General features: G+C 49.2%; 1 protein-coding gene across 2 annotated transcripts in view; it reads left to right on the forward strand.

The window, feature by feature from the left end:
* Window positions 1-6536, forward strand: part of LOC139234941 (annexin A7-like) — a 64083-nt gene extending 57547 nt beyond the window's left edge. For both annotated transcript variants that reach the window (XM_070865911.1, XM_070865912.1), the window contains exons 12-13: window positions 951-1063; window positions 3339-6536. In XM_070865911.1, the coding sequence (XP_070722012.1) occupies window positions 951-1063; window positions 3339-3461 (236 nt within the window). In that variant the 3' untranslated portion in view covers window positions 3462-6536. The remainder of the gene's footprint in view (window positions 1-950; window positions 1064-3338) is intronic.
* The last annotated feature ends 11207 nt before the right edge of the window (window positions 6537-17743 follow it).

Raw genomic sequence — 17743 nt, forward strand, 5'->3', positions numbered from 1 at the left:
CATAGGAACATACAAAATAGGAGCAGGAGTAGGCCATTCGGCCCCTCGAGCCTGCTCCGCTATTCTTTCAGATCATGGCTGATCTGATCTTGGGCTCAGCTCCACTTCCCATAACCCTTCACTCCTTTATCTTTCAGAAATCTGTCTATCTCCACCTTAAATATATTCAATGACCCAGCCTCCACAGCTCTCTGGGGTCGAGAATTCCACAGATTTACAACCCTCAGAGAAAAAATTCCTCCTCATCTCCGTTCCAAATGGGCAACCTCTTATTCTTAAACTGTGTCCCCTAATTCTAGATTTCCCCACGAGTGGAAATATCCTCTCTGCATTTACTTTGTCAAGCCCGCTCAATATCTTGTATGTTTCAATAAGATCCCCTCTCATTCTTCTGAACTCCAATGAGTATAGGCCCAACCTACTCAACCTTTCTTCATAAGTCAAACCCCCCTGCCCAACTCCAGAATCAACCTAGTGAACCTTCTCTGAACTGCCTCCAAGGCAAGTGAATCCTCCCTTAAATATGGAGACCAAAACTGTACGCAGTGCTCCAGGTGTGGCCTCATGAATACCCTGTACAGTTGTAGCAGGACTTCCCTGCTTTTATACTCTATCCCCCTTGCAATAAAGACCAACATTCCATTTGCCTTCTTGATCACTTGCTGTATCTGCATACTAACTTTTTGTGTTTCATGTACAAGGACCCCCAGGTCTCTCTCTCTGGCAACATTTTGTAATTTTTCTCAATTTAAATAATAATTTGCTTTTTTTTCCTGCCAGAGTGGATAACCTCTCACTTTCCCACATTATACTCCATCTGCCAAATGTTTGCCCATTCACTTAGCCTGTCTATATCCCTTTGCAGATTCTGTGTGTCCTCACAACTTGCTTGTATCGTGTGCCGTTGCTGTTTATGAAGGTTTATCGAGACTCTCGCCTTTCTCTTACAGTGCAGTGTGTGATGAACCGCCCAGCATTCTTTGCTGAAAAACTCTTCAAGTGCATGAAAGGACTTGGGACCAGTGATTCCACACTCATCCGTGTCACAGTCACCCGCAGCGAGGTACAGATACACCTCCGGCTCGGAGAGGTTCTTTAGAGTTGGAACGGCCTGATACGTTTGTTTAAATAATAGTTTTGTTGGTGTCATGTTTTATATTCTGCAATCTGTAAACATGCTTATGGAGCCACAGCGGCTTCCTGGGTCAGTGGTCGTTCCTCACCAGGTGAATTATTGGACACTGAAGTGCAGAGGAACAAAGGGACCTTGGAGTGTATGTCCACAGATCCCTGAAGGTAGCAGACCAGGTAGATAAGGTGGTTAATACTTGCCTTTATTAGCTGAGGAATAGAATACAAGAGCAGGCGGATTATGCTTGAACAGTATAAAACACTGGTTAGGCCGCAGCTGGAGTACTGTGTGTAGTTCTGTTCAGCACATTACAGGAAAGATGTGATTGCACTGGAAAGGGTGCAGATGAGAATTTGTCTGGACGGGACAATTTTAGCTATGAGGAACGATTGGATAGACTGTGTTTGTTTTCTTTGGAACAGAGGAGGCTGAGAGGAGACCTTACTGAGTTATATAAAATTGAGGGTGCTAGATGTAATGGACAGGAAAGACCTATTTCCTTTCGCAGAGAGGTCAATAACCAGGGGGCATAGATTTAAAGTAATTGGGAGGAGGTTTTGAGAGGAAATTTCCTCACCCAGAGAGTGGTTGGGGGTCTGGAACTCACTCAGGCAGAAACCCTCACCATATTTTACAAAGTGCTTGGATGTGCACCTGAAGTGCCGTAACCTACAGGGCTACGGACTGAGAGCTGGAAATTGGGATTAGGCTGGATAGATATTTGTCGGCTGATGCAGACACGATGGGCCGAAGTGGCCGCCTTCAGTGCTGTAAATTTCTATGATTCTTCTATGAGGTGGTACTTCCTCGTACAGATCAGGAACCTCTCCAGTTCGACCCCCGATCTGTGCTGAGTTTGTTGATCACATTGTTGTGATCTGGAATGCACTGCCTGAAAGGGCGGTGGGAGCAGACACAATAATCTCTTTCAAAAGGCAATTGGATAAATACTTGAAGGTGAAAAATCTGCAGGGCTGTGGTGCAAGAGCAGAGCAGTGGGAGTGTTTGGGTAGCACCTTCAAACAAGCACGATGGGCCAAGTGGCCTCCTCCTGTGCTGTGAGATTCTATGAGCTCGGCTGGGACAGTGATAGGGGCACTGCAGCAGGTGTCCGCACCCCTTGACCAGAGAGTGGACGAGTTATCGGCTGGGGCTCCTGCTCCTGCTCACTGTCCAGTGACTCTGGCTGGGACATTCGCAGAGCTGAACTAACAGCACAGACCAGGAATCGGATCTTGTTGGGCTCAGTCCCCACCCTGTGCTGTGTTCAGAGTTACATTGTTGGGCTCACTCTTTACATAATATGAAGGAACCCTCGGCTGTATAAACTGAACTTCCCCCGTCCCAATTGAGGGGGACGCAAGTGTCAGTTAGTGACCAGCCCTTGCTGACGTTCCCCACGTATATTGGATCAGGTGGGAACTCCATTTTACACAAATGTGACATTTTGATTCCTTAAAGTTGCATTTTATTTCACTAGTTGTCCAGTCCTATTCTGCAGCAGTGCTGACATTCTGCGTCTTATACCTGCCCCCCCTCTGGGGGCGCCTGATCCCCATCCTCTTCCTCCCTCCCTCCTCTGGGGGTGCCCGGTCCCCATTCTCTCCCCCCACCCCCTGGGGGTGCCCGGTCCCCCCCCACCCCCAGGGGGCGCCTGATCCCCATCCTCTTCCTCCCTCTCTCCCTCCATCCCTCCCCTGGGGGTGCCCGGTCCCTCTTCCCCCCCCCCCCCCCCCCCCCCCCGGGGGCGCCTGATCCCCATCCTCTTCCTTCCTTCCTTCCTTCCTTCCCTCCCTCCATCCCTCCACTGGGGTGCCCGGTCTCCATTCTCTCCCCCCACCCCCTGGGGGTGCCCGGTCCCCCTTCTCTCCCCCCACCCCCTGGGGGTGCCCGGTCCCCATCCCCCACCCCGGGGGCACCTGTCCCCGTCCCCCTATAGGTGCACATGACCTCAGCTAATGGCCAAGTATGACCTACTGCCCATAATCCTTTCTGGGTTACGCTCCATACTGCGGTGCTGAAGATTCTGTCCTTGTGTCTGCTCCCTTTGTGTCTCTCCAGAAGAATGCAGCTTTGCGCCCCCTGCCAACGGACAATCAGTCAGCACCGAGTTACTTAATTCTTTTACATTGTTATAAGAGCACAAGAAAGGTGCCTTGTGTTTTCCCTGCGGTGTTATTTATTTATTGTCCTCACCTGCCCACAGATTGACCTTGTTCAGATCAAGCAGGCGTTTTGGGAGAAGTACCAGAAGAGCTTGCGTACGATGGTGGAGAGCGACACCAGTGGGGACTACAAGCGCATGCTGCTGTCGATTATTGGGAACTAAATCTATAACAGCAGCTTCTGGGTGACTTAATTAGTGTCTCTTAAAGACTTCATCAATCGTGAATTCATTAAGAGAGAGAGAAAGAGACAATATTCCTTCTCTAACCATCATACACTTTATACATTTATATTGTAGTTAACATTCATGTGCACACAAAGTGCTGATTCATTTGCTGGTGAGATTTTCATTGTCAGACACAGGTGTAGGATGTGGGTGGCTAAGAGCCCTCACTGTGCTGATCTATCGGGTTTTGGCCTGGCACTGAAGGGAACAATCTACCCGCAATCGTTATTCTTGATAAACAAATCCGAGCCTTTGAAATAAGTCTGCAACTTGTCTTGAAGTCGGGGTCCCTCTCTCTGTTGGCCCTATATTGCTGATCAAATGGCAAATGCTGATTAATGATTGGTGCCACTGCACTAAAATTACTCTTTTTTTTTTTTGTAATGAATTAAGTTTTTGTCGATTCTGCTTCAGATTTCTTCTCTGGAGGCCCACATTCTGATTGTCCTACAAACCGTCCATGACCCCTCAGAAACTGGATTACCTGCCCTTAACATTCCCGAATCTGCAGAATTCCTATCCCTCCCTTTTTTAATCTTGTTCTGTTGATGTCTGGACCCCATCGAGTAACTTTGTCAATGCTACCTCAATGCGTGCTGTCTTTCACAAGAGAATCTCTGCGTTTTCTCAATCTGATCGGTGATTATGTTGAAAGTGAGATGGTTTTTGAAGGGTCTAATGTGAAGAAATATTGTCTCGGAATTCTCTGTTTAAAAATTGGGAATGGTGAGATCCTGGCCCAATGTTCCCTTTACATTTTCGTTTGCTGCGCTGCCCATTTAAAATACCGTGCATGTGTGCTTTCTCCAATAGCCAGTGAGACGGCTATGAGGGTGTTCCAGAGCGGCCGCACAGCTTAAAGGGAACATTGATCCTGACTTCCCCCCCACCCCCCCAGGAGTTTGCTGCGCGTTGTCCCCAGCCGCTACTTTGTTATTCTGCATTGATAATCCTATGCGGCCCCGTAATTTGAATATTGAAAAGATTGCGGCTGTACTCACCGCAAGAGTTAACACATGAAATGTGTTTGCCTTCCAAACATGGGGAGGCCCATCACAGTGTCAATACTAATAGCATGCCCCCCCATCCCAATCCCAACGGGATGACGTACTTCAGTGAGCGCTGTTGGCAGGTTGCTGAGACTTTCACAGGCTGCACGTGTTTGCACGTCTCCCGGTAAACATCGCCTTGCTCCCCATGTACCCAGCCACTGCTTCCCACTCCACACACCTCCTGCTGCCAAGCTAGCATTTGGACTATAAGATGAATGATACATTAAAGCCATATATTCCTCTGGGGCAATGTAGTCCCAGTTTGTGAAACTCGTGCTTTGTGCCTTGGATTCCAAATGCAAACTTAAGATTTTTATATTTTGTAGAATAGAAAACCAATGTAATCCTTGTCCCTGCACTTTGAATATGATTGTAAACGTGGCCCTTTGACAGTGAGGGTCCGTGTCAAGTGAGCTCAGTGTCTGGGGTCCCCACTGGGCCTGACCAAATTTGCCATAAATTGATATTTTTCTCTAAGTCGGATGGACATTTATAGTTTGCTAAAACTCGCCTGTGATGTTTGTGAACCGCCTTCTGCTTAGTTTTAATTTCTGCCATTGATTTGGAGTGGGTTTGTCCTGTCCATGAAGTAATCTGCCCCCCCGCCACCCCCCCCCCACATTTCCACTGCCCCCACCACCCAGCCTGAGTGATAATCAGCAGTTGTCACAAATCTCCGTCCCACTTCCCCCTGGACATCTCGAGCAGCAGCTCCCGGCTCAGCCCGCTGTCCTGGGCAGCCTTATCCGGCTGATAGTGAAAACTGGAATGTGTTGTCCCTGCCGGGGCTCCGCATCTCTCGTCTCTTCCCCCCCCCCCCCCCCCCCCCCCCACACCCGCCGTTCTCCCACACCCCGCCCCCAGGGCTCTACGTTTCTCGCCTCCCCCCCACCCACCCGCCATTCTCCCACACCCCGCCCCCAGGGCTCTACGTTTCTCGCCTTCCCCCCCACCCACCCGCCATTCTCCCACACCCCGCCCCCAGGGTTCTATGTCTCTCGCCTCTCTTCCCCCCCCCCCCCCGCCGTTCTCCCACACCCTGCCGGGGCTCTACGTCTCTCGCCTCCCCCACCCCCCTGCTTGGGGCTCTGTCCCCAGCTCTGGTTCAGGTGGTGAAAACTTCACACCTCCCCCCCCCCCCCCCCCTCCTCCCCATCTAAGCCAGGATTTATCTTCCCTCAGTTAAAGGGCAGTCTTGCCCTACCACAGTTCATGCTGGTAATCTTTCCCAGCTCACAGTGCCACTGCTAACTGCTCCCTTGTGTCTCTCTTTTCCCCCTCCCCCCGCCCCCAAAGCATTGTTTGCAACAGAAACTGAATAAGCAGACACTGCTCGGGGTGGCGGGGGGGGTGAGGGGGGAACCAGAGCTTCATAGCTGGTGATGGCTTGGTGTCAAACTCTCAGCCGTCCAGAGCTTGCCTGGCTGCTGCTGGGCAATCGTGGCTCAGCAATTGCCCTCTGAGCTCAGGGTTTGCTCTCCGGTGACCCCTGCTGGAAGGTACGCGGATATCGGGCAACGGTGGGATTTTGCTTGACTGTGACGTACTCCATGGTTGAATAACGTGCCAACATACGCTGTCTAGGCTGAGGAACTAGGGCCGAATGCCTGCAGCAAGGGTGAGGGGAGGTGGCTTTACCCCGTGGAGTGTGCGATGCTGCAGCTCTGACCTGCCCTGAACTGAGAGCCACATTAAATGGGCATAACCTGCGATCCCAATTTATCATTGTTCAAATTTGTGTTGGAATACCATTTTTGCTACTTTCTAATTGTTATCTCAGCAACAACATCTATAAGTGATTTAGAGAAAATTCAATCTTGGTTTAATGGGATGATTGTAAAGGCTCTGGCAGTGGGAAGCACTCAACATTTGTGGCTTCTGTCCTGATGGTTCAACTCTCCTTCTGTGTTTTGCCAATAGTTACATGAGTGAAATAAAAAGAAAACGTCAGTGACCTGGAGATTTAGTTTTGTTCTCTTCTGCTATCGTGTCTTTATCTGTGTGCACAAGTGAAACTATGTGATGATCCACAGCGTTCCATCGAGTGTCCAGCACAGGAACAGGCCATTCGGCCCAATGGGTCAATGCCGGTGTTTATGCTCCACACGAACCTCCTCCCACCCCTCTTCATCTCACCCCTGTCACCGTATCCTTCTATTCCTTTCTGCCACATAACTTATATAGCTTCCTCTTAAATGCTTCTAAGCTATTCGCCTCAACTACTCCGTATGGTTCGACATTCTCACCACTCTGGGTAAAGCCGTTTTTCCTGAATTCCCCATTGGATTTAGGTGACCATCTTGTGTTTACTCGAGTTATCCCCACAAGTGGGAATATTTTCTGTACGTTTACACCATGAAACCCTTTCATCATTTTAAAGACCTCTCTCCGCTCACCCCTCAGCCTTCTCTCTTCTGCATGTTCCGTCTTCCCTGATGGTATCATTCTCGTAAATCGTTTTTACACCCGCTCCAGTGCGCCCCTCTCCTTTTTATAATAGGGACCAAAACGGTTCACGGTGCTCCAAGTGTGGTCTAACTATGGTTCTGTACAAGTTTGACATAACTTCTCTGCTTTTCAATTCTATCCCTCTGTTAATGAACCCCAGTGCTTGGTTTGCTTTTAGTGAATTGTGCTCCTCTACCCCATTAGACTCATGGGGCACAGCCTCAAAATACGGGGGAGCCAATTTAAAACCGAGTTGAGAAGGAATTTCTTCTCCCAGAGGGTTGTGAATCTGTGGAATTCTCTGCTCAAGGAAGCAGTTGAGGCTAGCTCATTGAATGTATTCAAATCACAGATAGATAGATTTTTAACCAATAAGGGAATTAAGGGTTATGGGGAGCGGGCGGGTAAGTGTAGCTGAGTCCACGGCCAGACCAGCCATGATCTTGTTGAATGGCGGAGCAGGCTCGAGAGGCTAGATGGCCTACTCCTGTTCCTAATTCTTATGTTTTTATATTGTCCCTTTTTATTCTTCCTACAAAATGCACCAGCTCACTTACCTGCATTGAAGTTCATTTGCCAATCTGCAAGGTTTTGTTTTCTCTTTCCCCTCCCTCCCTATAAGCAGGGTTCAGTGGGCAGCGTGCAGCCCCCGGGGCTGTTCACGTGGCGCTCTCGTATATGAGCACAGTCAGTGAGAGGCTTCGGCCACAGAGGGGAAGTCGTTTCTCAATCCAATTCACTTTCGGTGCTGACTGTACTCGTGGAAGAGCTGAATCCAGCCCCCCAGTTTACCAGTTATGCTTTGTACCACTCAGTTTATTGGTTATCTGAGACAGGTAAGGTTTGGTGCCCAGTCTGTGCAGAGCGAGCGGAATCCTATCGTGGTCGGGGGGGCGGTGGGGGGTTTTCAAATGGGCTCCGCTCCCCCGGGAGGAAAATAATTGGCCAGATTTTCTGGTTGTGGGTGCCGCGTGTCTGGTGAGAGTGGGAACGGATTGTGCTGCAATGCCCCATGCAGTCAAATGGCCCGCCAGCGCACACTGTACAGGCTCAAACTCGGCTGAGGGACTGCAGGGCTGGCTGGTGATTGAGGAAGGCAGGAAATGGACTCAAGCATTGTGATAAAAGAGAAACATAAAGTGGAGTGAAATGCTATCCATCACAACAACTTGTATTTATACAGCACATTTAAAGTAGTAAAACGTCTCGAGGTGCTTCACACGAGTGTTTTAAGACAAAACAAATAAATTGACACTGAGCCACATAAGAAGAAATTACGGCAGATGACCAAAAGCTTGGTCAAAGAGGTAGATTTTAAGAACATAAGAAATAGGAGCAGGAGTCGTCCACCTGGCCTCTCGAGCCTGCTCCGCCATTCAATAAGATCATGGCTGATCTGATCATGGACTCAGCTCCACTTCCCTGCCCGCTCCCCATATCCCTATATCCCTTTACTCCCTTATCGCTCAAAAATATCTCTATTTCTGCCTTAAATATATTCAATGACCCAGCCTCCACAGCTCTCTGGGGCAGCGAATTCCACAGATTTACAACCCTCAGAGAAAAAATTCCTCCTCATACAGTTTTAAATGGGCGGCTCCTTATTCTGTGACAATGCCCCCTAGTTTTAGTTTCCCCTATGAGTGGAAACATCCTCTCTGCATCCACCTTGTCAAGCCCCCTCATTATCATAAGTTTCACCTCTCATTCTTCTGAACTCCAATGTGTATAGGCCCAACTACTCATCCTATCTTCATAGGTCAACCCCTTCATCTCCGGAATCAACCTAGTGAACCTTCTCTGAACAGCCTCCAATGCAAGTTTATCCTTCCTTAAATACGGAGACCAAAACTGTACGCAGTGCTCCAGGTGTGGCCTCACCAATACCCTGTACAGTTGGAGCAGGACTTCTCTGCTTTTATACTCCATCCCCCTTGCAATAAAGGCAAACATTCCATTGGCCTTCTTGATTACTTGCTGTACCTGCATACTAACTTTCTGTGTTTCATGCACAAGGGCCCCCAGGTCTCTGCAATTTTTCTCCATTTAAATTATAATTTTTTTTAAAATTATTTCTGCCAAAGTGGATAACCTCACATTTTCCCACATTACAGTCCATCTGCCAAATCTTTGCCCACTCACTTAGCCTGTCTATATCGTTTTGCAGATTTTTTTTGTGTCCTCACAATTTGCTTTCCAATCCATCTTTGTATCATCAGCAAACTTGGCTACATTACACTCGGTTCCTTCATCCAAGTCATTAGTATGGATTGTAAATAGTTGAGGACCCAGCATCAATCCCTGTGGCACCCCACTAGTTACTGTTCGCCAACCGGAAAATGACCCATTTATCCCACCTCTGTTTTCTGTTAGCATGGATAGAGGATTGATAGGCTAACTAATATATTACCTCTAACCCCGTGTGCCTTTATCTTGTGCAGTAACCTTTTATGTGGCACCTTATCGAATGCCTTCTGGAAATCCAAATACACCACATCCACTGGTTTCCCCTTATCCACCCTGTTCGTTACATCCTCAAAGAACTCCAGCAAATTTGTCAAACAGGATTTCCCTTTCATAAAATCATGCTGACTCTGCTTGATTGAATCATGTTCTTCCAAATGTCCCACTACTGCTTCCTTAATGGATTTCAGCATTTTCCCAACCACAGATGTTAGGCTAACTGGTCTATAGTTTCCTGCTTTTTGTCTGCCTCCTTTTTTAATTGGGGAGTTACATTTGCGGTTTTCCAATCTGCTGGGACCGCCCCAGAATCCAGGGGATTTTGGTACATTACAACCAATGCATCCACTATCCCTGCAGCCACTTCTCATCAGACCCTAGGATATCAGACATCAGGTCCAGGGGACTTGTCTGCCTTTAGTCCCATTATTTTACCTAGTACTACTTCATTAGTGATAGTGATTGTATTAAGTTCCTCCCTCCCTATAGCCCCTTGATTATCCACTATTGGGATGTTTTTTGTGTCTTCTACGTGAAGACCGATACAAAATATTTGTTCAACGTCTCTGCCATTTCCCTGTTCACCATTATTAATTCCCCATTCTCATCCTCTAGGGGACCAACATTTACTTTAGCCAATCTTAAGGAGCGTCTTAAAGGAGGAAAGAGAGGTTTAGGGAGGGAGTTCCAGAGTTTGGGGCCGAGGCAACAGAAGGCACGGTCACCGATGGTTGAGCAGTTATAGTTATCACAGTCCCAGTCTGGCGAGGTGGGTCACTGTTACTGGCATTTTTCGTTTGTTGAGTGAGCTGTCATGCACTGAGAGAGCCCCATCACTGGGGCGAATCAACATATCTCCCCGTCTCCATTCCCTTATATCATTGCAAAGCAAACAGCTTCCAAGTAGTTAACAATGAAATGTAGACTCCGATTGCTTCTCTTGCACTCACGCCCCCATGACTGCACTGCAGGGAGGGACTTGGCCAGTCTGCTGCTGTTAACCTTCAAATCCTGGCACTGAGCCCAGGGCAGGCAGTGATTGAGTGAGCTCCCAGCACTGCCACCTGCAGCATTTCAGGATCTCACCTTTAGCTGCAGCGCCAGCCCCCGAGTTTCGTTGTCCTCTCGAGGAGTCTCGGGACTCTTGCAGCTTGTCCTTTTTTGAGAGTTTGTAATCTTGGACTCCTGTCGCCCTGTGTTGCTGTCAGCAGGAAGTGCGAATGAACTCTGATCATCTCGGCTCCATCTGGCGTTGGATAGTGGAAAACCTCGTAAGTGAGTGCCCGAGGGTTGTGTGAATTAACTCTCCATCCCACTGCATTCAGAGTGGAAATGGGAAGCAGATCTTGTTCGAAGTGGCTGAGAAAAGCTCTCCCTAGAGACAGAAACCACCAATACTGTATTTTCCCTCTGTCTTGAAAGCAGCGACGCCTCCCAGGCAGAGCTTGATTGGGAATTCTTAAGATTTCGGGGCACCAAGAACATGCGGGGACCCCTCCTCCAACCGCAATCAAACCCCCACATACCCCAGTCCCCCACACACAAACCCTCATCCTCCCACTTGTCCCCCCCCCCTACCCATTATGTCTGTAAAGGACTTATGAAGGACTCCATGAGGCAATGTGTTGTACTCAAACTGTAGTGACCTTGGTCCTTTATTCATAACTCCAGAGTGAGGCATAAGTGTGGTGGGCAGCCTTTTATACTGGGCTCTGCACACCTATGCAGGTGACCCTCAGGTCTCCCACCGCAGTGCCCTCTGGTGGACAGCCCCTGCCACAGGTGCAGCAACCCCGGTCTCCACCAGTTGCACCCTCTAGTGGTGCCAATTATTATGTACACAGCGTAAACCTTATTGGTAGTACATCAGGTAACAAGTCTCCATCTTATGCATCTACACAGTGACTACATAGAGAGTATGCCTATAGTCTGCATACATAACAACTACATTAAAGGTGCTAGATAAATAAAACTAGCTGTTGTTGATCTGGAATGCGCTGCCAAAAGGGCTGTGGAAGGAGATTCAATGGTGATTTTCAAAAGGGAATTGGATAAATACTTGAAAAGGAGATATTTGCAGGGCGGTGGTGCGGAAAGAGTGCGTCTAATTGGATAACTTTCAAAGAGCTGGCACAGGCACGATGGGCTGAATGGCCTGCTGTGCTGTGTGATTCTATGCTGGGGAAGCTTGCCGAGTACCTGGGTGCAGGAGCTGGCCGTGCCTCAGCATCGAACTCTATGATCACTCTCCATGTGTGAGTAAACAAGTGTTTCTAAGGGACCCGCCCAGTGACGAAAGAACTCAAAGTGGGTGAAAATCTATCGAAGACTGAATGCGACAGTCCATCAAAAGCAGGATGAACATCACGATAACAGAACTGGCCACCCCCAGCCCGGCCTGTAAGGGTAGTGGTTCACTATGGCAACAGAGCAGCGTTTGACGTGTGCCCGGGGACTGAAATGCTGCATCTGCCAGGAAGCAGGTTGCCCACAATCCGTCACACTGGGGCCCTCCTAGCAACCCACTCGGGAACTTCAACCTCTCCCAAACAGATTACTGACTCATCCGCTGCTGGTTGTGGAACCAGCTGGGGCAGAGCATGGGGACTCGAAGGCAGGAGCGAAATCTGTGGCAGTAAAAACCTCAGGTAAGGGATTCAAGGCTGCTGCAGTTTGAGGCCTCAAAAGGCCAACCAGTCCCTGTCCCAAACTCCACAGGTAACTCTTCCCCTGGGGGGCAGGGAAGACAGGTAAGTCCATCCCTGGGGGGGGGGGGGGGGGGCGGAGAATGGGTAAATCCGTCCCCGGGGGAGGGGGGAATGGGTAAATCCGTCCCCGGGGGAGGGGGGAATGGGTAAATCCGTCCCCGGGGGAGGGGGGAATGGGTAAATCCGTCCCCGGGGGAGGGGGGAATGGGTAAATCCGTCCCCGGGGGAGGGGGGAATGGGTAAATCCGTCCCCGGGGGAGGGGGGAAATGGGTAAATCCGTCCCCGGGGGAGGGGGGAATGGGTAAATCCGTCCCCGGGGGAGGGGGGAATGGGTAAATCCGTCCCCGGGGGAGGGGGGAATGGGTAAATCCGTCCGTGGTGGGGGGGGGGGGGGGAGGAGATGGATAAATCCAACCATGGGGGCTAATGGGTAAACCTTTCCCTGGGAGGAGTAACTGAGACAATTGAAAGGGTTTGCTGCTGCCTTTAATGTTAAACCCAAATAACGTTCTGACCCAGACTCTGATATCTGTACAATTAGCTTTAGTGTTGCCAACTCTGGTTGAACGTATTACTGGAGGTTTTATCACATGACCCCCTGCCTCCAATGGCCCCGCCTGGTCAAGCAACCTTTACCCACCCCCTCTCCACTATTATTATAACTAATAAATGAAGGTGTTTAAAATAAAAAATGCCAATTATTTTTAAAGCCTCTCTGACATCTCTCCCGAGTGTTGCCCAACATCTTCAATTCCTGGATACTCCAGGGCAATCCTGGAGGGTTGGCAACCCGAATTGGCTTACAACTTAAAAGTTGGTGGGAGGTGTTGATGTGGAGTTTTGTGTTGGATCAGACACACACCCACTGTTCTGTGCGATGCTCGAAATATCCTCCACTTAGTTCCAATCAATGAGTGAGCCCTTGAATCCAGACACCTCATTGCAGCAGTTACCACCATTACTACTGACGAAGAATTTCTTCTCTGAGGGTTGTAAATCTGTGGAATTCTCTGCCCCAGAGAGCTGTGGAGGCTGGGTCATTGAATGTATTTAAGGCGAAGATAGACAGATTTTTGAGTGATAAGGGAGTAAAGGGTTATGGGGAGCGGGCAGGGAAGTGGAGTTGAGTCCAAGATCAGATCAGCCATGATCTTATTGAATGGCGGAGCAGGCTCGAGGGGCCGTATGGCCTACTCCAACAACAACTTGTATTCACTATGTTAAAGGCGCTATATAAATACAAGTTGTTGTTGTAGTTGACAGAGAACCCAGTCACAAAGAAAAGTTTATTTAAGAAGTTTAGATCTGGTGGTCGCGACTATCTTTGTAGTTGCCAACACTCGACTTCTTCCAAGCCTGCTTCAGCTCGTGGTCCTCCATCACCGGTAAATATCGACTGGATCTCTCCCCTGGGCACGGTGTGATGATCACCGGAGGACAAAGGCCAAGCCCCAGGGACAGCTGCCCCCCAGGTAATAAGAACATAAGAAATAGGAGCAGGAGTAGGCCATACCCTCGAGCCTGCTCCGCCATTCAATAAGATCCAGGAGTGTTACAAGATAAAAACTTTGACACAGAGCCGCATAAGTAGAAATTAGCGCAGGTGACCAAAAGCTTGGTCACAGTGATATGTTTTAAGGAGCGTCTTGAAGGAGGAAAGAGAGGCGGAGAGGTTTAGGCAGGGAGTTCCAGAGATTGGGGCCCAGGCAACAGAAAGCACAGCCACCGATGGTCCTAAGAATGTTCACCTTGACTTCTGTTGATCTTTCAACTTAACCTCAGCCGAAGATTGGTGGAAAACCCCGGAGAAACAACAACTTGCATTTATATAGCGCCTTTAATGTAGTAAATCGTCCCAAGGTGCTTCACAGGAGCGTTATCAAACAAAGTTTGACACCGAGCCACGAAAGGAGATATTTGGTAAGGTGAGCAAAAGCTTCATCAAAGAGGTAGGTATCGAGGAGCGCCTTAAAGGAGAAGAGCTGGAAAGGTGGAGGGAATTCCAGGGCTTGGGGCCTTGGCAGCAGAAGGCACGACCATAAATGGTGGAGCGATGGAAATCGAGGCTGCGTAAGAGGCCAGAACTGGAGGAGCAGATATCCTGGAGGATTGTAGCAGAGGACAATACAGAGATAGGGAAGGGCGAGGCCATGGAGGAATTTGAAAACAAGTGTGACAATTTTAAAATGGAGGTGTTACCGGACTGGGAGCCAATGTAGGTCAGTGAGCACAGGAGTTGTTAAGCCTTGGATAAAGAGTCAGACTAGATACTGCAAGCTCAAAGTAAGTGTGACCGTAGTCCTTTAATACAGATCTCAGAGTGCCTCTCCAACCTGTGAGGCCTCCTTATATACAGGTGTTCCCAAGGGATTGTGGGATCCCTTGGGACTCCAGGGGATAAGCCCTCTGGTGGTTAGACATGGTATTTACAGGTTTACATACATAACAGGGGTGATGGGTGAGCGGGACTTGGTGTGAATTAGGATATGGGCAGCCGTGTTTTGGATGAGCTGAAGTGTATGGAGGATGGGAGGCCAGCCAGGAGGGCAGAATAGACAAGTCTCGAGGTAACAAAGGCGTGGATGAGGGTTTCAGAAGATTAGCTGGGAGGGGCGGTGACGGGTGATGTTACAGAGGTGGAAGTAGGTGGTCTCAGTGATGGAGAGGATATGGGGTCGCAAGCTCATATCAGGGTTGAATAGGATGCCAAGGGTATGAACGGTCCAGGGAGAGGGATGGTGTCAGGAGTTAGGGAATGGAGTTTGTAGTGGAGACCAAAGACAATGGCTTTCATTGGAAAAAAACTCTGCTCAAGCAGGATTTGAGTTGGACTAGCAGCGTGACAAATCAGCGTTGGCAGAGGGGTCGAGAGAGGTGGCCGTGAGATAGAACTGCCGTAAGCGTACATGTGGAAACTGACGCTGTGTTTTCAGATGATGTCACCAAGGACCATCATGTAGCTGAGAAATAGGAGGGGCCCAAGGATAGACCCTTGGGGGACACCAGAGGTAATGATGCGGGGGCGGTAAGAGAAGCTGTTGCAGGTGATTCTCTGGCTACGATTAGATAGATAAGAATGGAACCAGGTGAGTGCAGTCCCACCCAGTTGGACGATGGTGGAGAGGCCTTGGAGAAGGATAGGGTGGTCAACCGTGTCAAAGGCTGCAGACAGGTCAAGAAGGACAAGGAGGGATAGTTTGCCATGGTAACTGTCACAGTGGATGTAATTATTGACATTGATAAGGGCTGTTTTATTGTGGTGCTGGGGGAATAGGGGGGACTTGATTGGAGGGTTTCAATGATGGAGTTGCGGGAAAGATGGATTTGGGAGGTGACAACGTGTTCAAGGTCTTTGGAGAGGAAAGGGAGGTTGGAGATGGGCTGGTAGTTTGCAAGGACAGAGAGGGGTCAAAGATGGGTTTTTGATGTGGGGGTGATTACGGCTAATTTGAACGGGAGAGGGACCGAACCTGAGAAAAGGGGAAACATTAACAATATCAGCTAACATGGGGCCCAGGAAGGCTAGTCCGTAGTTTGCTGGACAGAGGATATAGAGAGCAGGAGGTGGGTCACGTGGAAAAGATGGGCATGAGGGGAGATGGGAGAGAAAGATGCGAGTTCAGGGATAGGGCAGGGGGACTTTTGGCAGGTTTGCTAGAGGAAGGGAGGGACGTGAATGAGGCAGCTTAATGGATGTTCTCAATATAACTTGTTGGAGGTGAGGGTGGAGGGGGCAGGGGAGAGGGCTTTAAGAAGACAGTAGTGGAGAAGAGAAGGCAGGGTTTATCTTTGCACTCCGGGATCCTGGAATAGTGAGCAGTTTTGGCAGAGGAGAGCAGGACCTGATAGTGCTTTACATGGTTCAGCCAGACCTAGCGGTGAATGGCTGAGCTAGTTGTACTCATAAATGTTCAAGTTTGCATCCATTGGACTTAAGGGAGTGGCGATGAGGGCCAGGATGTGAGCAGGAGTTTTCGTGGGGACTAAGGCTTCAAAGGTGGAGGTGAGGGTGTGATTGAGCAGATCAGTAGCTGCAGAAGTGTTGTGGTGAATGGAAGGCCACAAACTGGACAGTTGTGAATTTGAAAGTGCCGTTGTAAGTTACTTGGGGGAGAGTTTTTTCCAGGGGCGGACACAGAAGGAAGTGGGGTGGGGGGGCGGGGATATGAGTGGAGAGCGATACAAAGATGTGCTCAGAGATGGCCTTATCTGTGATTGACATGATGGGAATAGCAAGGCCATGTGAGATGGCAAGGTCAAGCGGGTGGCTGTGAATATGGGTTGGGGAGCTTACACGGAGGGAGGGATTATAGGAGGGTAGTGAACTCAGAGGAGAGAGAGCATGATGAGTTGCAATGGAGGTTGAAATCACCGAGGATGAGAAGTCGCTTGGTGCAGAGGCTGAGGGAGGAATGCAGTGAAAATTACAATCACACACAGGGATGCTGATAGTAACTTGTGGCAAAAGTGTTGACAGGGTTTGGGTGTTGCTGGATACATATGGCCATTCCCATACTTACTGAGCACACAGTGTTCCAGTATCAATTGTGCTTTAATATTGGCACCACTGTCACAGAGTAAGATCCCACTGTTGCTCTGATGCTCAACATAGTGGATCTTGATGGATGACAGGAGGCCCCAGTGGGGAAAGTATTGATGGGGAATTATACCCCTGTAAATCGAGCTGGCATGGGAGAGGCCCGAGAGCAAAGTCTGCTTCTCTTTTCGAATCCTTTCTCCAATTACATTTTGGGAATCTCCCAGTGTCCCATCGTTGATATTTGCACTTTGTTTTGATTCTACAGAAGAGGCGAGAATCCAAATGTTTCTTCAGCAATGGTGAGGGAAGGGTCACTTGTCTGAAGGGATTCAGTGTCCCTCACTTCAAGAAGGAAGGAGTGTAAACAGCATTTCGTTTATATGCTATTGGGTCCTGGTAACATCTCGGTGCAGGTAATTTCTCAGTGGGTGCCAATGAGCTCCTGGCATCAAAGGCCAAAGCACGTTGACAACACTGGGCAGATTCTGTTCTGGACAGTGCAGCAAATGTGCTGGATCCTTTAGTCAACCTGAGCTAAATTAGGCAAATCACTTAAGACTTGTGCTTAGACTGTGACAGTGATCACGACTGTATTATTGCATTTTGCTCAGCGTTTGAAGCTTTGGGCAGTCACAAACACTGCCAGCCTGACCCCAGTACCAGCTCACTACTGCAGTGCAGCAGGTTATAGCTCTTCCCCTGTCACCCACAGTATGTGTGCACCATCTACATGATGCACTGCAACTCGCCAAGGCCTCTTCGGCAGCACCTCCCAAACCTGCGACCTGTACCATCTAAAAGGACAAGGGCAGCAGACGCATGGGAACACCACCACCTCCACGTTTCCCTCTAAGTGCATCAGCTGTGGCTCAGTGGGTAGCACATTCACCTCTGAGTCAGGAGGTTGTGGGTTCAAATCCCACTCCAGGGACTTGAGCACAAAAATCTAGGCTGACACTCCCAGTGTAGTGCTGAGGGAGTGCTGCACTGTCGGAGGTACCGTCTGC

The sequence above is a fragment of the Pristiophorus japonicus genome, chromosome 22, assembly GCF_044704955.1.
Source record: "Pristiophorus japonicus isolate sPriJap1 chromosome 22, sPriJap1.hap1, whole genome shotgun sequence".
NCBI classification, from domain to species: domain Eukaryota; kingdom Metazoa; phylum Chordata; class Chondrichthyes; family Pristiophoridae; genus Pristiophorus; species Pristiophorus japonicus.